Below are 23192 nucleotides of genomic sequence, written 5' to 3'. Positions count from 1 at the left end.
ATCGAACACAATGATCGGGAAATCCGGAATACAAGTACATCAGTAAAACTAATTGGTCTTTAGTACAAAAGCGTTCATCCATCCTATTCTACAATAAGAACGTATTTTCCTTTGTTTCTTCTATATCACGTATTTCATCGATAGGGAAAAACTGATGCACCAGACCGACTTGAAACATTTGCCTTCATTACCTGCAAAAGTAAGCAGAAACGAGAGCGCGACACAGAGAGAGAGAGAGCAACTCTATTTTCATTCTAATCGGTTCAGATCGTTCAAAAATACAGCAGTGGACAATAGTTCCTAATTGATCTCCAGATGTGATGGCAAAGTTTGAGAAGAGCGGCGGAACGAATCGTCATGAGGGAATGTGTAAAGCCGCTTTTCTCTCGAACTGATGTTGCATTTTATGATGCTCAAGTATTACATGTACAAAGGCATAGGTTCCAGGCTGACAATATCGAGCTCCGTACTCTCAGTGAAGGATGAGATCAGGAGATTTACCGCCAGTAATGGGGCTCGGAGCCCTGTGAAACATATTGTTATGCTGTTGTTAACAGCAACAAAAGATTGGTCGGTATGGGGTAACCGAACTCTCGGTGAAGGATGAGATCGGGAGATTTACCGCCAGTAATGGGGCTCGCGAGCCCTGAGAAACATATTGTTATGCTGTTGTCGACAGCAACAAAAGATTGGTCGGCATAGTTTTAACCCCAGCAGCAACATATGCCGGTCTCCAACGGGACTAATCGACCTCTAGGCCAATGATTATAACACATGGTGACGTGTTTTAGATTTCTATCATTGATTCCTTACGACGAAATATATTCACATATGTAATTGTCGTCAGTATATTTTGCAGAAACTATAAAATTTACAAAGATCGAGTTCATCAAGTCTCCGTTATAAGTCGGGATCAGAGCCAGAAGACTGATTAGACAGAGAAATATTTCAGAATTTATTCATAACCAAAGAGGGGGAAGATATAGTATTCACTCTACATTAAGCATTATCATGCGGTCTAAAAACAGTCCACAGCTAAAACTCAGTGTTGAAAGAGAAATGGTTTTTAAGTAAGACAAGCGTACATCCTTCCTCATCTAACAGGAGAATCCATGTCTTCATTTCTTCTTGTCACGCGTCGGATCGACTGGGATTAGAAATGCGCATGAGACCAACTCGAAACATTTGCCTTCATTACCTGCACAGTATGCAGAAAAAAGAGGGGGAGAGAGAAGAAGGTGGGGGTAGGGAGGGAGAGAGCAACTCCACTTTCATTTCCTATTAGTTCAGAATTCAGATCATTGAAAAAAATACACTTAACAGTTGACAACAGTTCCTAATTTATCTCCAGATGCGGCCGTAAACATTGGGAAGAGCCGCAGAACGAATCGTCATAAGGGAGGGAGATGTGTAAAGCCCCTTTTTTCCTCTCAAACTGATGTTGCATTTTATGATGCTCAAGTATTACATGTACAAAGATTATGGGCTCAAGGCTGGCAAATGTCGAGCTCCAAACTCTTGGTGAAAGATGAGGTCGGGAGATTTACCGCCAGTACTGAGGAGATGAACAAATTTTACAGGGAAGGGAGCATTGACAATTGATAATTAACTCAACCGCAACCGTTTTCTTTGACTGCTCTCTTCAATGCTTCCCTGCAGATCAAGAAGACAGTAAAGAGTTTTCCATGAATGTAAGCCCCTTGCATAATGCGGAACATATGCAAACAGTATTGAAACTACTAGAAAGCAGATACGAGGTCACGAGGCTACAGACAATATGCCCAACTTAATCGTGCACTAAAAAATTGATGCCTATAAGGTGGATCTTCTGAACAAGAACAAGAAGCATAAATAACTGAAAATATAGAGCAAAAAAGATGGGACATTTCAGTAGAAAGCACTCAGAAGAAAATGTATCATCAAACGAGAAAAGAGTACATACCCCTTGTCCAAAATTTTCGGGGGGTGCACCACTTGATTCTGACCTGCACTTAGCATGAACTATAGGACCTAACTGAGACCTATCTAATCCCGCTGTTGAACCATCAAGAGGCGCATTCAAGTAAACTGCTCCTTTATACATCCACTCCTCTGTCTCATCATTAAAAAAATCTTCGAATGACTCTCCGCAGAGAGCACATACATTCTGATCTTCATCGGCCGGAACAGCCATTTCCTCATCGCTCTTCTTCTCTTCAACCGTCTCCGTGGGCAAGAACCCAGGAACTGCCTCAGCACCCAATGCCTCCGCACCACTAAGCCACATGCTCGTGCTGACAAACCATTTCCGAGAAGATTTGTGTTTACGATTCTTTGCAGTCCGATTCTTGGTCACATGCCAGTCCATGTGACTGCTGTGCTCATCTTGGCTTCTAAACCGGAGCCCACATGTTGTGCATTGCCTGGGCAAATCAGCATACAGAGCTCTAACAGCAGATTCATGTCGAACCTTAAGACGGTCCACATCGAACTCAAGTCCAACAGAGTCCTGGAGAAATAAAAGTTCGAATTAGGTTTAGATAGTTAAAATTTTAGATGAGAAACTAAGCTCAGCTTAGTTTAAGAAATAGTCCCAGCTGCCCATAATCCATGAGATAATAAATAAAACCAATTCCAATATTTTCTCCAACTTTCTTTAAAAAAAGAAAAGGACAAGTTTTTATGATTTCATCTTTAAAAATAAAAAAATGAAACTAAAAGATCCATCCCATGCGAATTGTCTTCTTTTGTATCTTTCAAGATGAAGAGATCGAAAAGCTGGGGCACATTTTCACAATCCATTAGACATTGTTTGAATTTGCCTCCTACCTGTACAGGGGCTTGATTTGCCAGCGAGATCAAACCTTGAGCCATGAGAGAACTTATCAAACCAGAGTATGCGACTCCAGGACCTTGTGAAATTGGTAAAGCTGGCAAAGAAGGGGCAGCTGTAGGCAGGGAAGGCATGGATCCCCTGGGAAGATGAAAGGAGCTGCTCGGAATGTTCGAGATTGGTAAAGAAGGGTGCACCCCAGGCGCTGGAGGCATTGCACGAAGGGGACCCTGCGGAAAAGATACATAATTCAAGGAAGGTGCAGGTCCATGGTATGACGTTGAAACAGGAGGCTGAAGGAAATTTTCTTGAGCCTTCTGATGGAGAAACTGTGAAGGTAAGGGAGTGGCCTGTGCTTGACTGCACTGACTCAGAGGCAATAGAACTTGTTGCTGGTTCGGGAAAATTGCAGGGTTCTTCGGAATCATCTCCCTGCTATCTAAATTATTTAAAGCCTGATTTGGCTCTCGATCTGTTACAGTATTAGCAACTGGGGGGTGGAATGAACCCCTAATCTGCATCATGCTTGGAGGTATAGAGTTCACAAGGGGCAGCTGAGACTTGTGCTGATTAATAGAGGGAAACAAGTCTAATGATGAAGTTGGATTGGCAAACTGTGCCTCGACATTCAGAGGTTCTTCTGCAGATGAGTGCATACCTGAAAAGACAGGCAGAGCAGAAAACAATTACAGACATTCTTTCATTTGAATGCTTCTACAGAATATGGACCTTTACTTTAGACTTACCACTGGAAGAAAATGCCGCTGCGAAATTCCTTGTGGTTCCTCTGTTAACAATGTACCGTGAAGTCTGAGGAAGATTGTTGGGCCCGGTCCTTGCTTCCTGAGAATAGCGAGAAGCCATGCTCTGATTTGTGTCGCTTCTTAATGCTGATAGCTTCTTCAATCCACGGTCACCCTGCATGAAACCATATGAAAAATTCAATCAACAAATCACATTAAAACGCACCTGTATGCGTGTATATGCATACTAATATACTAATATATAAAAGGAAAGCAAATTGGGAGTCAGACAACAAAGAAAGGAGGTGAAATATGATCCCATTCTCATTTGCTCCTTTGGTTTAAACAAGTACCATTATCACATAAAGCCATGTGCTTCCAAATTAATACATACAAAAGAGAAAGAATAGATCATAACAATATCTCAAACACACCATAAAATCCACACAGAGATACTCACCCTCACTGTACTACATTAAAACTGCCAAACGCCATGCTTTTATCTCAATTACTTGGTCATAATTTTTCAACTTAATAATGGCACCATTGAACTCGGAACCATGTCGTTACCCCTTGAGAATTCAACTTTTGGTTACTTAAAGACTGCCTTTTCTTTCGAAGTGGGCATTTCGGGCCTTATTCCTTCCCGATCGCACTCAAAAGTTTTCCCAGAATGGGATTAGGATTTGCATCAATCAACCATATTTTAAATTTAAGTTGAAATGCAAGTGGAATTCCACTTGCCACTTGAAATCACAAGATTCATATCAGACACTTGTAATTATATATTCTTCTTTGTTTTCATGGCCTAAGAGGAGTTCAACTAATATTAAATCCTCTCCTCTGTGTTATGCAAAAAATAGTACAACCATAGCAGAGGAAAATTATTTTATCCGAGGGGAAAAAAGGGTAACGTACATCGAGCAGCATGATTGCATTTCCAGCAGAATGTTTGGATTCATCAACAGAAGGAAACCGAGGCTGACTGGACCATTTCCGATGAATATCAGTTTCTGAAGGAACTCCATGCCGTCCAAAAGGCATAGTCTCATTCCTCCGACTCCCATCTGCTAATGTTGGGTTCATATTTTCCCAGTCAAACTCCTGTTCTTCAGTATCTTGCCAAGAGATCGCAGCTACCTTGTTATTGCCCACACGATCAACAGCTAAAGGCCTACTTTTCAAGGAACTTTCCCTTTCATCATTCCCATAGGCATCAATTAAAGCTCTAAGATTCTGATGCCCGCGCCCATTGACGACATTAGAAGATGTAGATGCGTCGAGCCGATTGCGAGCGTCTTCAGAATAGTATTTCATTCGAGTATTCAATCTTCCATGGCCATACTCAAAGGCTGGATGAGATGGAGAGGACTTCTCATATTTCCTTGGAGAATTTTTGACTGAGAATTCATCAAACTCTGAAGAAAAGGGCTTTTCAGGAGCAATTCTAGAGGATGCTTGCAGCTTCTCAGCAGTCAAAGAAGGTGATGGACCTAAATATTGTCCAGGTGATGTCAACCTCTGGGTTCCTACCTGCAAAGTTGCAAAAGCTTTGATGTACATTATAAAAGTGGAGAACCAGACTTTTGAATCTTTCAAATTTAAAAAAGCACATCTAATAACTGAACATTCGGATGAGCGCCGAAATTCCACTGAGAGGTCTTAATCTGCATTATCTTTGGCTATATAAGGTCTCACATCCAAATCGGCAGCACATGCACAACCATACCACCCACAAAACAGTCAAGAATGTCACAGCCTACATTCCAATATGCCCACAAGCAGTATATAAGATTGTTTAAGAAGTATCCACACTAAGCCAATTACTACTTTTCCAGGTATCAGCTTTCAAATGAGCTTGTAAATAACCCACCTCTGCATTCCACCACCACAACTTTCAAATCGGGGTTGGTTACACAGCACGAAACTTTAGAAATTAAGAGGGGAAATTCAGACTGAGCAAAGGAAGAGAATTACAGCAAATAATTTAACTGCAGAATATAATTCTACATTATGAAAGGAAAAACTCTCTGTCTAAGTACGGAAATGCTTTAGCAATCAAGTGGAATCTTCCTAGTCAAACTACAGTGATAGGACAACGCACGGAAACTTTAGGTGCCAAGCATGATTTTCCAATTTCTTATTAATCAGTAAAAAAGAGAGATTTCATAAATTAGCACAAAGGGAGTCCTATGCTGTTCAGAGAATATATCAAACCTGCACACATACCATCAGATCACATTACAAGAAAAAGGCCACTCAAAAATCCTGTAGCTGTCACAGTTTTAAAAAGATTAATCACAAACAATTCCATGATTATTCGACCGTCCAAGTACCTATTGCATGGTCTGCCTCTGAAGCTGGTGCCATACAACCTTTTACACTTTGTTTGGATAGCATCTTATGAAAGGTTATTGAAGGGTGGGGTGAGGTGGGTTATGAAGGGATGGAATGGGTTATGGAGGTCCATAATCTATGTTTAGATAAACTTCATTAAAGGGTGGGGTGGGATGGCGTGAGAATTTGGAAATGACCTTTGACCCTGGATTATTTATTGGGAATTGCTAGCATCAGGAGTGTCCTTAAAAGGTGAATTTTAAGGATGCCCAAAAAAGACCATTCATTTGTTTTCCAAATCATGATTTTACTCAACTCAACTCAACTTTATTTTTCCCTCAATTCAATAACACAATTATTACTTTTTTATCCAGTTGTCTCACATACTTTTTTCTAACTATTTTCATAATCAATTTTTTAATAATAAATTCCTCATTTACTTTCACATTTATATATACATATCAATTTTTTAATAATAAATTTCTCATCTACTTTCGCATCTATATATGCATACATATATATATTCTTACACATCCATATATTTGTCAACACTTGCAATCATTGCACAAAATCAAGTTGAGTTAGATTATTGTCCAACTCAAAAACCAAACGCAAGCTAAGTTTCTTGCTAAATGCAAGAAATTTGTTATTTAACAAGTCTTGTTGTATTCAAAATAAAGTTTCCGACGAGATAAGTTTCTTATTATTTAGTAGGTATCTTATTATATTAAAAAACAATAAGTTTCTCGTTAAACAACAAGTTTCTTGCTATTTACCAAGTTTCTTATTATTTTGTTACCGGCAATTATCCAACAAATTACAACGTGGCAGTCCCGATCGGGTCTGTAAAATCCTCCTTTTAAGGAGCATCCAAACTGAAGTTAATCCCTTATTTATTATAATATTGTTTCGATGATTGATCATCCTATCCCTTCATAACACCCAAAATTGACAGGATTAAAATATAAAGGTTCTATGAAGGGTTATAGTGCGATTAGTTATCCCTCCTTAACCCTCCCCCTCTTACAAATTTTAAAAGCCAAACATGGATTATTACAACCCCTCCATAACCCATCCCTTCATAACCCTTCATAACCATCAATCCAAACAAGCACTTAAAGTCTAAGTTGAAGGATTCCAACAGCATAAGAACATGGTAGACTTCCAGTTCAAATTTTGCCAGCACATAAATGATGGCACAAAGTTTGCCCGCGAAGCTATCTAAAACTAAGCCGGCTCAATTCCACAACTTGAATTTTGCAAACTATTTATTCTGTGAAGAAGTCTGAGAAAGAGATATCATCAAAATCTTACACTATCTACTGCTGAATGATCCAACTGGCGCACATACTTTGGATTGACATGGATGCCATGAGATGGACGAGGAGACTCAGGAGACCTCAGAGAAGTCACCCCACCAGTCTGATTACGTTCCTGAGTTGAGAATCGCAGCTCTGTCTCAATCTTCCGAAGAACTTGAGGAGGGAAATATGTTGACCAAGTCCCAAAAAGGTGCCGCATAGACCCATACATGCTGGGATCCACTTGTCGATATGCCTCACAGAAAACCTTGCAAGAGATAAAGCACAAAGCCCCATTAATAGAATAGCTTTGGCGAATCATTCCAAACTATTTTTATGATCTGAAAAATGAAAATACTACTGGCATATTACACCAAAAGCCAGTTCAACAGTTCGCTCACCTCCGGCAGTCGGGAAGAAAAGTGCCTAACATATTCCTTCCCGATATTCTTGACAATGCTATCCAACAGATACAGTGATGGCAGTTTCTGGTCGACAGGGGCCTGCAAAACACCAGTCCTTTGTAAATATACGATATCCTCTGCTAAGCTTCTCCTATGACAACAATTAAGCATCAACTCTACCAGAAGAAATGTTCAAAAGCATTTTACGACATCGAAATTTCTGTCGCTGCAGAGCCCAAGAGCATGTAATATCAATTAAAAATCAAAATTTTATCCTGCTTCCCACATTTTATCTCAGCGCCAGCGAAATTATTTGATACACCCAGCATTCCACATCTATCTGCTCAACGCAATTCGATTGGCGTATCAGAACATCCAACCTTCGGAATAGTTTCCACGTGCTGATGAATTAATCTTTTAAATGGTATGCTGGGAGCACCCAATAACAGCTATTAGCGCACTGACGAGATTGTTCTGAAGATATCGTACAATTCGAAAGCACGGTGTTGATTTGCAGAATCAAGAACAAAAAGAAAACCGAAGCAAACGATAAAAACGCCCAAAATTTCTCGCACTAAGTTTTTATACTCCATAATTTACAAAGAAGAAGATACAACATTACACAGAGGCCAAACAAAACCCCTCAAGACACTCTCAACGGAGGAACGAATGACCGCCGGAGCAAACACGGACCTCAATAATCCTAGCACAGATAGCATCCGCGATGCCCTCTCCGTTGGCCTTCTGCTCGCCGGCGATAATCGTGAGGTCGGTGATGATGGGCTTGGAATTGAACGTCAGCTCGGTGAGCATGGACTCGTAGATGCGGACGATCTCGTCGGAGCCGGGAGGGGAGAGCCCCTCATCGTCGCGGAGCTTCAGCAGGGCCCTGAAGCGGTCGAGGATCGAGGGAGGTGCCTTCTGGGGCGGCAGCTCGGCGGGCATTGGCTTGAGGAAGGGAGGGAGGTTCCTAGGGTTTGGTCGGGGGAGCGTCGCGGCGAGCTTGTCGCGGTCCATGCAGCGGGGGGTGTGGGGATATCAGTGAAGGCGATAGCGTGGGGGAGTGAGGGTTTTAGCCCGCCATTGGAGGGACGAGATTGCTCTAGGGTTTGCTCGCAGCATCGGAACCCGATTTGATCGACACAGAGAGGGAATGGGAGAGACAGAGAAAGAGAGAGAGAGAGAGTACTGAATAAAATTCGGTTTATGTTTCGAAGGCTTTATTTAATAATTATTTAATTATTTGAAATTTTTTAAAGCGTTATTCGAGCATTGGAGAAACCGAAAAAGGAAACCGGAAAGATGAGGCGGCTTCGGGTGTTGGGCTAAATATGGGCCTAACGGTCAGGCTCGTCGGTAGGCCTTCACCGTGAATGGGCCCTTCAAAGGCTTGGTGCAAAATCATGGGCTATCAAAGGTAGCAGGCCCAACTTTATACTCCTTTTGTCGCAACGGAGGCCCATGGGCTGGCCCAACTCCTCAAAACTCATAATTAAGTGCTACAAAAATAAGTACTTTATATAATCTATAATCTATAATCTATAATACATATATTTACATATAATGTAAATGGGAATTGGTAGATCAATTATGCATTAAATGTATCAATATCAATATAATATAATAAATATCAATAAGTATTGTAAATTCGGTACATCAATCGTACATTAAACATATCAATATGTACAAGTAATTTTATTTTCACTAAAATAAACCAATTTTTATATTAATCGTTTCGTGGTTATAATTTTTTCTGTAAATAAGTATAAATGGATCAATATATATGAGTTAATCAATTCTATCCCAAGTAAAAATATTTTTTTGCAATAAAATTTACGCTCTAAATTAATTTAAGGAAATGTTGCATGCATGTTTTATGCTTTTATGCATTATAACTTATTTTATTTTGTCTTTATTATCATAAAAAGTTTAATATATTAATAATTTTCCAAGAAAAAATTTTAGTATGAGAGGTTGTTTAATTATTTATTGCAATTAACCAAGATGTGATGTCAGGTCCCTATGGGACCACAGGTGGCGAGTTGGGTAATTTTCCCCACTCGCACCATCCATTTTTTCCCTTAATTTTTAATTTTTTTATAATTTTCTATTTTAAGTATAAAAAATTAATTTTAAGCCTATCATCAACTAAATTAACCCCTATCTACACTTGCTTTTAAAAAAGTATAAAAAATTTATATTTTTTATTTTAAGTATAAAAAATCATTTTAAGTCTATTATCAATTAAATTAACCCCTTTCTATTTGTGACATTAAGAATATCTTAATTTTATTTTCGAGAAAACACAAAGTTATGCTAGACCACTTGGGCTTTGGCTTGGCGATGGCAATACATGAATTTCAAACTTCTATATTAACCAAGATGTGATTTTAGGTCCCTATGGGACCACAAGTGGCGTGTGGGGTGATTTTCCCTACTTGCACCGTCCATTTTTTTTCTTAATTTTTAATTTTTTTATAATTTTCCATTTTTAGTATAAAAATCAATTTTAAGCCTATCATCAACTAAATTAACCCCTATCTACAATTGCTTTTAAAAAAATATAATTTACTTTAAGTGTAAAAAATCATTTTATAATTTTCTAAAAGAAACTATGACCAACGTATCCAAACCTGCGCAACAAAACCAAGAAGACAGATTCGGAATTGAATAATGACGTTTGGTTTCCCATGTCACTAAATGTTTTTGAATTATATATCCCTGGGAAGCATTGGTAGTCTAGTTTTCAACCCAACAAAGCATGAATTCAAACTTTATTTTGCATGTAAAGTTCTCCACTTAAAATTAACAAGTTTTTATTTAATAATTTGTTTATTCGTTAGTGAGCGTGATTCCCATCACCCAAACAACCCACTATTTTATTTTAATATTTTTTTTAGTTAAGTATAAAGAGCTTATTTCAACTAATCACCAATTTAAATACCCTTCTCTTACTTGTGACGTTAGAAATGTCCTAATTTTATTTCGATGAAATGCAAGGTTATCCACCTTATTAGCTAAGACTAATCATTGCTTAGACTTTGACTTGGCCATGTCTCCGTAATGAATTTCAAACTCCTGCACTACAAGTAAAGTTTATCACTTAAAATTAGTCGAACCGTTTATTTATTTATTTATCACAAATATTAATATCTTTAAATTTTTTATTTAGTACATAAAAACCTATGTCAATTGATCACTAGTTTAAATAGTTTCTCTTTATTTGTGACACTAAAAACGTTCATTTTTTTAGGTGAAACGTCAAGGTATGACGTCATCTTGACTGAGACTAATTTATTTTTGGCTTTAACTTGGCCATAACCATGATATACTTCCAATCAATATCGAACCTCAATACTCCAAATATAGTCCATCCACTTAAAATTAGTTGCCTATTATTACGATCATGGCTTTATAATTAGCAATATTGCTATAGTTTTTGAACCTAGACACTGCTTTCCCACAGGGAATTAGTAGGGTTTTTCCACCTGTGGATACCATCCTAGCTATTATCCTAAGTACAACTGCTAGCAGCTAATCCAAATTCGAGCTCGGTTAGCCCACTAAAGGGTAAATCTCCCAGTCGTGGATTTTCAAGGCTCGAACTCGACACTTTATTTAAAGAGAAATAATGTTGAATCATTTATAATAAGCTACTTTGGCAATATTTGTTTCTATTTAAGCATAGAAAACATATTTCAATTGACAACCAATTTAACTAGCCTCTATTGATTAGATTAATACTCGCTTTGGGAATTTACTTGATCGTGACAAGGAGATACTTTAAATAAATTTCAAACATGTGCACTACAAGTAAAATTCGTCACATAAAATTTCTTAGGTCACTTAAGATCTACTATATGGTAATTAAAAATATTGAAAATTCAAATGAAATTTAGCGACAGCAATGTCAACTGTTATACCATATGACTTATTAATTAGTATAATTTTAGAAATCTAAATCATATGTTGACAATTGGAAAATCATAATTTTATACATAAATCATCAAGAAATTATTATTTCATATAGATGTAATATCAAGAAATTTTTATTTCTTATACTTGGTTACTTTTTAGTGATTACAATATTTTAAGACAATAAATTTAGAGTGTCCATGGGTCTTTGAAGAATAGACACCTCGTTATAAATTAACTATCATTATTATCATCAACTGATCTTATTATGTAAATTTAAATATTCGAAACAATAGATGTAGAAATGATTAAAAGATAATGTGGTACTTTTTTAATGCAAACATCCTATACTTTATTGTGAGTCCTTTTCTTTCTTACGGTTACAAAAAATTTTACAAATTATATATTTAGGCAATACATAAAAAAATTATATCTATAATTCTATATTATCTTTAAATGCGTTCTTTTTATATAGACTCATCCAAATTTATGAAACTTTTTCGATATTATTAATGTCATGATCATTATTTAGTCATTCTCTTTATTGACCTTTTTTATTGAACTAAACTTGACTGTAAGACATTTCTATTTATTGAAATTTATCATGTCAATTCAATTAAGTTTATTTATATGTTTTTATATAAGAGATTTAATGAGGGATAAATCTTTTGATATATGTTTTCAATTAAGTTTATTTTATATGTTTTTGATATGTCAATTTTGCATTAGATGAGAAACCCTCTAGCTTCGACAGCAGTTGGGGTTTACTTTCCAGTGATCGTCAAGGTCATTCTTCGAAGGTGATCACATTTCGAGTTAGAAAAGCAGTTGCGATTGGATTCCTACGAATGTCGGTCTCTCTTAATGCAATTAACCTCATCAATCCTTTATCCCAATTTATATTTCTTTGCTTTGATTTATATTCCCACTATTATCAGCCCATTCTCTCACCATTTTCTGATTCGATCCTATTGTTAGAGCGAGCAATCGGGTTTCGATTTCATCTGATCGTTGTCATCTCTCTGTCCGGGTAAGCTCTTCATTTGGTTATCTCCAAATTGAATCATATGTTCAAATTTTAGGATTTCATATGATCGTCACCATCTCACTGTTGTTCATGGCCAGGGCTCCTGGACGTGATAAGGCCTCAAGTACTTCTCATCTCTATCCCATGGACACTTCGGTGTTGCGAAACATTACAACGGAACTCATCCTTTGAACTTACGATTTCTTATGCGAAAAATGTAGTGAAGGTCAGCCTGAACAATTCGTTGTCTCAGTCGTAGTGGTAGTGAAGGACACCATTGCTGGAGGAGTAGGCAAGAGGGAGATAGTCACGGAAGTAGGGAGGTTGCCAATATCACCGATGCAGAAGGGGAAACTCCTATTAGCCAGCTACACCCATCTTTCTTCCCTGTCTTCCGTCTCTCCCTCTCTCCTCCCTTGATGTCTCTTTGTAGATAAATTTTTTCTATCTTCACCTTTCTGATTTCTTCTGCAGCATTTACAGATTCTTTGCGTTTCTGGGCAGATTTTAGTATATCAGGGACCGAAGCCCTTAAAAATTGGCCTTTGGACTTTGTTGGATGACCTGTTGTTTGTCTTCTAATTCTAATTCAATGTTGTTGATGAACTTATTCAATGTCCTTTTTGCTACTTGCAATGCAAGTCCTAAGAAATAAACCTGACTTTCGACGCAAGCCATTATAGCTCAGGCCATTTGTATGTAATATCTGTTCTTTTGTATGACACATATGTGTATTTTGGCAGACCAAAAAAAAGAATAAAAAGACATATTAGGATGGTAGGGATGTGGACATGTCGAATGTGATTATGAGGAGTCAATCAAGTAATAAACTACATGTTCATTGAACTAGGTGAACTTTCAGATCATTTGGCTATGTAATATGTCAGCACTGCCTCAGCTTGATCTTGATATTTTGCTGATGGAAAATTTTCATTTTTTCATTTATTTAATTTTTCAACTTTTCAGCACATCCTTGGGTTAGAGATGGTGGAAATGCACTGCATCCCCACTGATATATCTGTTCTGAGTAATTTGAGGCAATTCGTTTAAGTACAGCCATTTGAAGCAGTTTGCTGTAAGGGTAAACCATTTCTGTTAGTCGGTACATTCTTTAAGAAAGGACCGGATTTTTCATTGTAGTTCATGAGCAATAACCCATTTTTATTAGTCGGTACATTCTTTAAAAAAGGACTGGATTTTTCATTGTAGTTCATGAGCAATTGAATATTCAAGCTCTCATGAGCACACTTAATAAAGTGCAGTTTGCCAACTTGAAGGATTAGTTCGATGCAATTGATGTGGATAAAAATGGCTCCATCCGTCTCCAGGAGATGAGACAAGTACACCATTCCATAACCTTCTAATTTGAATGAACATGGAATCTAGGAATACATTTTTCTTAAACCTCATTCATGTGAATTTGGCCCTACTATACTTTGAGCAAAGCTTTCATTCATGATTTAAGGCCATAATGTGTTACCTTCCTTTTGATATGATGACCATAATTAATATCATACTAACAAATAGTTGTTGACTTTGAGATTCCAAAATCAACAACATTTACAAGAGATTCTAGCCCTCATCTTCTTTGTCCCCCTTAGGTTTCTTATGTGGAGTGAACCATGGATGTATTCATGGTTACTGCAATTTAACTAATTTCACAGTTCATTAAGGCTTGAAAAAAACTTTCCTTCAATGGACTCAACTGTTATTCTCCTTCTATTTATGCCGCTCTAAATAGATATAGTTAATGCTTTTCCTCATGTTATGCTCACTAAGGTTTATTTCATGCCCTCAGGATATAATAAATTTTTTTATGCAATTAATTATTCACATGTTTTATTTCTTTGCTTTCGATTGTTCACCGTTTGATGCTTTCAAATTTAACTTACTGATCTCTTCCTTTTTGTGATGCAAGTGGTTGATGATTTTGAATTACATTCCATCTAACCAATTAAAACAAATGGTTTTTTTTTAGTGTGTTGAAGCTGAATAAACAATGGTTTTATAAGTGTATAATATCCCTCTTTTTCTGCTCTATTATACCAAAGGAGGTAAAGCAAAATTTATGCCTCAACCAGTCATGATCTATTCTCCCGGTTTATGATTGCATGGATTTCATGACATTATTTTCCTTCACATTTTTTGGGAGTTCTGCTGAATTTAATGAAGTGGATGCTAGGTGTCTTGCGCCCATAGATAGAAGCTAAGTTCAAGACATATAGTAACTATTTAAGAATCAGTATCCATTGCATCTTAAGAACGAAAGGTTTAGTTTCATGCATTGCAGAATTATACTACTTCTGCTTTTGTTTCCTTTTCAATGATCTCCAACTCAAATTTATGGCGTTAAAGTGTCTAGGCAAGAAAAAACGAGCATGGATATTGGACCTCAGTAATTGACCAATACATGATACTAAATCTAAACTATGATATATACAGAAAGATAAAGGAAAATATTAAAAGCCACCATTGAATCGTCGTAGTTAGACAATCATGACATTTGTGTTACCCCGCTAGATGTTTCATAGCATCTTTAGCTTTCTTATGTTGGGTGTCGGTCCGAAGATTTCTAAAATCTAAGTGGTCGAAGGCACTAACTGTTTTTGTACTCGGATTTGTAGGTAAAGGATTACTGCAAGCTGACTTTGAAGGATAATATTGTCACTGCTGTTTACCAACTATTTGTAAGCATTTAGCATAGTCTTCAAAAATGTAACATATTCAATGTAATTTTCAATATTTGTTTGCCAGAGTGGTGATGTTGGGTTTATTTTTATTGTATCCTCTGCCAAATTGATGTATGTAGCAGCTTACATAAATTTTTACTCTCAACCTCAGTAATCTAAACAACTTTCAACCGATTTTATTTAGACTTGTTCAACTCATAATGACCACAATACTATCTTCACTCTTTGTATTTGAGTAGTTGTCATCGGAAAATGATTTGGGGAATGAGGATTCTATTCACTTGCTCAGCTTGTTATAAAGTTGAGATGCATAAACCATCACCCTCGTGATGTTTGTAGACCATAAAACTTTGACCTTTGTGTAACCTAGTAAGAGATCTTCGAGCAAAATGGAGGCAATAACAAGTGACTGGAAAAACTGATCATATTGAATATTCACAACTACATAGAGGATGTAACTACCAAAGATAAAAAATCACATGGCGTGATATCCATTACATAAACTTAAACAATTAAAATAGGTTGATTGTCAAGCAAAAAGATAAAAGAAAAAAAAGTTGTTACAATGGCAACTGTGCCTTTTTTTCCCTTCTCTCTTCATTTTTAGACTTTCTTTTCTACTAGCCCCCACATGCGCGCTTCATGCTTGTGCAATTGCTTTCGAGCTGGGAGCGAACTCGAATATCGATTTAGCAGTCCAAATCGTTGTTCTCTGGTTTAGGAACAAATTTGATTATTGGACTAACAATCCAATTCATTAAATTATTGAATTGCACATACTAATACTTAAACCCGTATTGAACTGAACACACTAAAGAAATTGGTAGGCTACAATGTAGCCATCTCAATTTCAATGAATATCTCGCAATGGCTGCATCGCAACCTAGGAATTTTATTGGTGTGTTCAGTTCAATAGGGGTTTAGGTATTAGTATGTGCACTTAAATAATTCAATCGATTGGATTGTTAATCCAATAATCAAGTTTGTTCCTAAACTTGAGAACAACAATTTGGACTGCTAAACCGATATTCGAGTTTGCTCCCAGACCAAAAGCAATCGTGCACGCACTGGCTAGTATACATAATTCATATTATCATATATGGTTTTTTATTTTTTATTTCACGGAGTGTATATTGAATGTATCAAATGGTGTTGACTCAATATTAAGTGAAATAGAACATGATGTAAACACTTACATTTTATAAATTTATGAAAAATAAAATAAAAGCGAAATTAATTTTCATCTTTGGGTATTCTCATATAGATAAAGGAAGAAAAAGTAGTCTTCGTAATTCAAAAAAATATGTGTATAATTAGTATACTTTCTTAAGAAAAGTACAATAGAAAGAAAGAAAGTCTATGTCTATTAATGAAAATTTGTAAAGGAAAACAAAATATAAGGCCTACATATAACTCTTAAGGAGAATAAAGTAAAATACATGGTGTCTAATCCTAAAACGGTGATAAAAAAAAGGGAGAAAAGTTTACACATTATATCGACAACAAATATGACGTTATAGTTACTTGTGAATGCAAAATGTTTGCTTCCATAAGCGACATTATTTCTATATATAGTTATGGTAAAAAGACAAAAAAAAAAGAAAAAAAATTGCACGTAACAGAGAAAATAGACACGAAAATGAACTTTAAAGTAAATTTTCTATACATGAAGGGTCAATCGAGTTACATCACTATATTGTGAGAGGGCTTCAAAACACTAGACAAAAGGAAGGAGATAAATACTAATAAAAAAAAAAAGAGTGAGAGAGACAAATGAGATATAAAAGAGTTTCCCACTCACGACCTAAATTTCGAAACAAGAAATATTGCATCTATCTTAATTTATGTATATCTAGTACTTTCATACCAATTTTATTCTAAGTTTTCTAAATAAAAATTAGGGAAGAAAATATTTTTTTTTGGAAATAAGTGATCCGACTATAACGACCGGATCAACTGGCCTAACGGGTCAATCGGATTATCCGGTACCTTATTTGTGTCAGATTTTAAAAAACTAAAGAAAGTGGAAAACTTAAAAAATGGAAATTCAAAAATATATAATTTTAAAAAATGAAAATAATTTATCCGACTATAACGATCAATTTATTTGGCCTAACACATCAACCGGATTACCAACAATAATGGATCGATCGGATTATCTAGTACTTTACTCGGACCAAATTGAAATACAATAAATAAAATGTAAAATTAAAAGAAAAAGAACAAATTTAAAAAAAATCTAAAAATACAAAAAAAAAAGGCTGCGAGTGGAGAATTTTTTCTCCACTCGCCCCAGCTCCCAGAATGGGACCTGATTTCTCTTCTCGTATGATAATTTCCGCAAATGATAAGAGCTCCTTCAAATGCCTATAACATTGAGCGCTTCTGATTTTAGATCCGGTCAAAATTTGTATTGTTTTATTTCCATATGAAACCCAAATCACGATAATTAATTTATCTCATTAACTACATGTGTATATGATTCATAATTCAATTAGAAACCCAAATTTTTTTTTATCAAACAACTAATTTTCACAAACTTGTTACGATGATTGAATCAGGGGGATATTTCGAGGCTTTTCATAACGGTTAATGGACCGATGGGTTATTTCAAGGGAAAGAATGTTTGGTATTGACCCTCGGAGGAGATCCAAAGGGCACAAACACACTCACCCCTTTGCTTTACTTTTTCATGTCCGGTAGAGCCACATTTCCACATGTGCCCACATTACCTTACTTCCCGAACTGAACATCGTCAATCAAACATTCAAACGACCCCCAGATTTCACCTTATGGTTTGTCCCTTAAAATCATGATCCAAATTTAAATTTTTCCTTCGGGAATAATGAAGGGCCACTTCTAGACATAATAAAGAGAGAAAGAAAAAAAGGAAAACTAAAATAATGGAGTATGGAAAATTTTATTGACGAGAACCGAATATTTCTTGTGAGATAGTGGGGCCTTTCCCAACAATCCTTTTCTCTTCTAATTTAATTTCCAGTCAACCATTTCTTCACCCGAAGCGCCAACCTTAGTATTACAAGAGTCAACCTATATGTAATTACTAAACTACACGAGAAAATGGTTTAATATAGTGATACATGTCCTTATTTAATAATGAAAAAGTTATATGTTCGATTTTTGTGATGAGATTACACTTGTCACTTATTAGCTAGATTTTTTATTTTCTTACTCTAAACCCATTGACCTCTCTATTATAACTGAAAAAAATATCTAATAAAAATTATTTTGTCCATCACATAACAAACACAAAGTATCACGATTGTATCTCACGAGACGCAACATAAAATTTATTTTTTTTCTTTTTAACAGCAACATGCCATAAATTTGTAACCACCTATACTAATGTGTTTAATACCATTTGGTTTGTGATATATATCACGTGGTATCTCTGTTACATATAAGACTTTCAGGAGCTGGTTGAGGCAAAGCTCACACTTGGCTGGCTCCATTTTCCGCTCGTCAACCTCGAATCACTTGCTATCAAGTCGACTTTGCTTATGTACCCCATTTTTAAACTTAACTCACAAATTCTAAATAAAAAATAAAAAATAAATACGTTAAATTCCATCCCATGCTAACTTGAATACTCCACGCGTGCTTTTATTCTCCTTACACACTCTTTTCAGTATAAATAAATTATCATCGCCTATTATTTAATTTGGTTACGTATCACTTGAGAATTCTACGAAAGTATTTAAGGGGGGAAAAACAGTGATACCGTGAAAGTAGTTTTAATGAAAAAGTTGATCGTATATATATAAGAAAAGAAAGGGGAAGAGAAAGGAAATGCAGTGGAGTGGAATGCGTTTCTATTTAAGAACTAAAAGGTTTTAGATTTGGTTTTTGATAGTGTGATTACTTATACCTCTTTAATTAAATTTTCTTATACTAGATTCATCTTCAAGCCTTCCTTACAATTGGAAAAAGAAAAGATAGAAAGAAAAATGAGCTCTTATGCAGTATTGATACTTGGCGATGTGAAATCAATATATTCAGAATTTTTTTTATTACAAAATAGACACATGTTATAGTACAGTGTTATCAGAATCGGACAGGATATTGAACCGATCGACACTTGGATTCAGGGTTTTTTTGGGTCGAACCGTGGGTTTAATTATATTATAAATAATTGTGCTAAATTAATTTAATAAGTGTTCATGATAACAAATTAATATATTAAGTGATGGTTAATGTAAAATAAATCAAGTTTACAAAGAAATCAATAAAAATCTACATTTATGACACAAAGAAAGTGATAGTGGAATGGTTAGCAAGCATTGTCCACATTGAGGTGTCATTGGTTAGGAGTTCAATCCTCCCCCAAGTTAAGTTCATTTTCACATATTTTATTTAAAAAAGAAAAAAATAGAAGGAACGGCCAATTCATTGTCGGTTCACTGTAAATTTGCCTAAAAAGCATCCGGTTCTATAGGGCCAGGAGTTCAACTATGCATATAGGGTCCAATTACAAAACCGAATCGATCAAGGTTCCGGTTCTAGTCGAATCGGCCAGTCTGATCCGATTTTAATAACAGTTGTATAGTATAAGGAAATTGTACACTAAAGAAAGAGTCACCACTAACGAGAGTTGAATATAAAAACTTTGATGAATTATCACCAACATAAATTTGTTCAAGCGGTTCGATACTTGTTCTTTTTAAATATGGTTTTGAGTTCGAGTCTTGTATATGGAAAAAATTCACGCTATGGGTCAATTCGGCTTGAACTAGATTAGTTGAGAACAATGGACTTTCGAATTCCATAATACGCACACAAAAAAAACTCTTAATTATCACAACATAAGTCACTACACTATATTTTTTTTTCCCATAATTCGCTCTTCATTGATCTGGTGAAAGAAAAGGCTCATAAATTAACAAACTTATAAAAAAGTGTTTAATTTACTACCGAAAAAAAAAGTGTTCAATTTGGTAAATTAATACATCATAAACCCAATAGCCAACAGAAATCATCTCAAATTGAGCAAAGGCAGCCAATAGATTTCATCCCAAATTGAGCAAATAATGCAGAAACATCTCGTCATTCGAACTGACGCACAAGCTGGAGGACGCAACTTTCTTGCGAAATTATTGGAGAGGTGAAACTCATTTTCCATCGTCCAAACCGGAGAAGGGCAAAAAAAAAAAAAGCATGAAAACGATCGGACTGAATGAAAAATCCTCGAAAGACAGAAATCAACATGAAGACAAACCTTTTCAAATCAAAGCAATTAGACAGGTTCCCCTGCGTCCTTCCAGTACTTCCAAGCCCATGTACATCGGCAGCTTGCGGTGTCCCTCGAAACAAATTATTACGAACGCGCCAACATTGTTGATCGAGCGATCAAGCAACGTTTATTATATGCTTCTGCATTGAATCATCGGCTAAAACTCCTGCATATGAATCATATGTAAATTTTGGCGCATATGATCTTGCATGTGTACGGTTTCAAGTCTAACGAGATGTTGGAGTCATTATATTCTCTTGGATGTCTCTTGCTTTAGCAAACGGTGAAAAACATTAATCTAATCTATTAATTCAATGAGCTGAATTAATATATCCTAGAATTTAAATGGCACTCGATAAGATAGACTACAGACTTGCAAAGTGTCTTCAGCGGTTCATTCCTAAGGTGCGTTCCTTGTCAAAACCATCATTTCAAAATAAAAACGACGGGATTTTCAGTATGCACTATGATTTACTACCATCGTGATCGAGGGCATCATAAATATCTAAGCAGCCGGATGATTGAATGCATGCATCACACAAATGAGTTCCAACAAGACATGCATGATGGACGACATTGAACATCGAAGCTGATAACATCACAACCGTCGGTTTTCACTCTCAGAACATTATATGTATGTATAGTCCAAGCCAGGGTTCTGTGACTTCGGTCCCTCTCAAATTTTTTTGGTCAGAATCTGTATCAATTTCATTCATTCACATGGACGCACGGCAGAAATTGCATGGAACTAGCGGCGAGGAAGAAATGTTGCTGCTCTGTTACATCAATCCTATTAATTTTCAATTTTAGAAACAAAAATTGGAAAATGACTTCAGCCCAGCAATTTGTTTTTCAGAATTTGATACATGTCCGTTGTTGCCTTCTAATAACGGTGGCTGATATTATTTTCGGTGGGGCTATATATGTACAAGGATCCAACATTGACCCCCCCTTTTTTTCCCCATGCCATCTTTCTTGAATCAATTTCGATCACGCTCAGAGACAACCAAGGAGGGCTGAAAGATGACCGATATGACCGATCAATTTGGTGCGTGTTCTTTGCGGCCAGGGGTAAAGAATTGGGGGCTTTGATTTTTCTCGGTGTGAATTCGAAGCCGGTCACATTCAAATTCAACAAAATTGTGTTTCTCACTACTCATGAAAAACGGAATAAATAGCAATGCATAATCGAACAATAATATGTGAGATCATCCGAGTGATTCAAAAGAATGTTATGCATTTAAATTATGAGCCGCACGGTACTTTTCTTTTCTACCGAAGAAAATAATAGGAGAAGACCGTGTTTCTCACAAAAGTAATATCAAAAGATAAATAGAAATCTGTTTACGTGAACTACAGAGAATTTATTTTACATTTTACAGTAGATATTGTGTTCGTATCTTATTAGAAAATCATGGCGGATTAATTTGTATTTATATAAATATGTAAATCCCGACCATCGCGGTCTCATCGGATCACACCAGAACAAAAATAGTTTCATAAAAACTAACTAGTCGAGAATTATTACTAACGTCACAAATAATTTAATAGCTAGCAAAACACCTACTATTTACTGGCAAAGATGCCGACATTACCCAAAAAGGAACAAAAGATTTAGACGAATCTCTTGCAATTACAACAAGAAAACACGTACCAACGGCAAATGGCAATTGTAGTATTGTTATTTCAAAAGCTAAGCTGTGACAGCTTATGTTGCATATGTTCTGTCGATCTTCAATTCGGTCGGCAAATTGTGTTCAACTTGATCAGTTTGGTGATCGAGAGCTTCCTTGTTGCAGTTGATATTTTCATCACCACCTGAATAATCAGAATGGAACTGTGCCCTCGAGATTTTTCCCCTCAAAAGAACACAAGAAACAGCAAGTTTGACAGTGACCCATCTAGGGAGGATATTCCCCTGTAAATTTGTAATAATTGATTATTGTGAAATTTCCCCACCGTTAATCGATAATAACTCAACTAAATTTCAAGAGGAAAAGACAAGGAATAAAAAAAAAGGGTCTTAAAATTTCTCCAAATAATATGACTATTCAACCCATTATTAGTCTTTGCAGCCAATGAAATTGGAATTCGGAAATAGACCTTGGCGGTTTCTTTCTTTCTTTCTTTCTTTTTAATTTTTCCTTTTTACATTGGGTTATGGTGATGTCTCGAGATCAAAACGCTTGCGACTGATTCGAGGTTCTTCTTCTTTTTTTTTTTTTCTTTCATGTGTACAATTAATCTGCCCAACTCAACCCGTCATGATTAATCTGGATTCAAACTTTATTAGTGGTAAAACTTTACTGGTCGTGAATAATCTTAATTGACATGAATTGTACTCGAGTTTCCTTAAAGAAAACGGGTATTGAACCACGTGAATCAACTCACATTAATAGTGGTATACAACAACTAATATTTGATACCATGCTATGTTAGTAAAAAACTAATGAATGCAACTGGAGGCTTTTAAATAAAAATTAAACAATTTTACTAATGCGGATTGATCCTTGTGACTCGGTGTCTCTTTAAGATTTCGGGTTTGAACTTAGTAAATAGAAAAAATTCACGATCGAAAGAGATTTAAACCCTAATGAGCTGACCCAATTGAATTTCTGATACGTATAGATGGAGACAAAACACAATTTGAAAAGTAAAGAGATTGCAAATTGCAGGCGCATTCATCTTTCACCGTTGCGGTTGACACGCCGC

General features: G+C 36.1%; 1 protein-coding gene across 1 annotated transcript; it reads right to left on the bottom strand.

The window, feature by feature from the left end:
* Positions 1-983: 983 nt before the first annotated feature.
* On the bottom strand, positions 984-8813 carry LOC116203934 (polyadenylation and cleavage factor homolog 4). The gene is made up of 8 exons (XM_031535918.1): positions 8291-8813; positions 7595-7696; positions 7207-7461; positions 4474-5088; positions 3559-3730; positions 2809-3470; positions 1943-2488; positions 984-1653 (listed from the first exon to the last, which is right to left on the bottom strand). The coding sequence occupies exons 1-8, from the start codon at positions 8612-8614 to the stop codon at positions 1606-1608; spliced, it is 2724 nt and encodes a 907-aa protein (XP_031391778.1). The 5' UTR covers positions 8615-8813; the 3' UTR covers positions 984-1605.
* Between the last annotated feature and the right edge of the window lie 14379 nt (positions 8814-23192).

This window comes from Punica granatum, chromosome 4 (assembly GCF_007655135.1).
Source record: "Punica granatum isolate Tunisia-2019 chromosome 4, ASM765513v2, whole genome shotgun sequence".
In the NCBI taxonomy this organism is placed as follows: domain Eukaryota; kingdom Viridiplantae; phylum Streptophyta; class Magnoliopsida; order Myrtales; family Lythraceae; genus Punica; species Punica granatum.
Note: the sequence above shows the minus strand (reverse complement) of the source record. Positions and strands in the feature narration are given on the sequence as shown.

Bases quoted from the DNA above. Each gene is read 5' to 3' on its own strand.
- LOC116203934 (XM_031535918.1), bottom strand. From the start codon at position 8,614: ATGGACCGCGACAAGCTCGCCGCGACGCTCCCCCGACCAAACCCTAGG. The intron at 3,471-3,558 runs GTAAGTCTAAAG...CTGTCTTTTCAG, and splicing joins AGCGGCATTTTCTTCCAGTG to GTATGCACTCATCTGCAGAA. The intron at 1,654-1,942 runs GTATGTACTCTT...CTTGATCTGCAG, and splicing joins CCGAAAATTTTGGACAAGGG to GGAAGCATTGAAGAGAGCAG.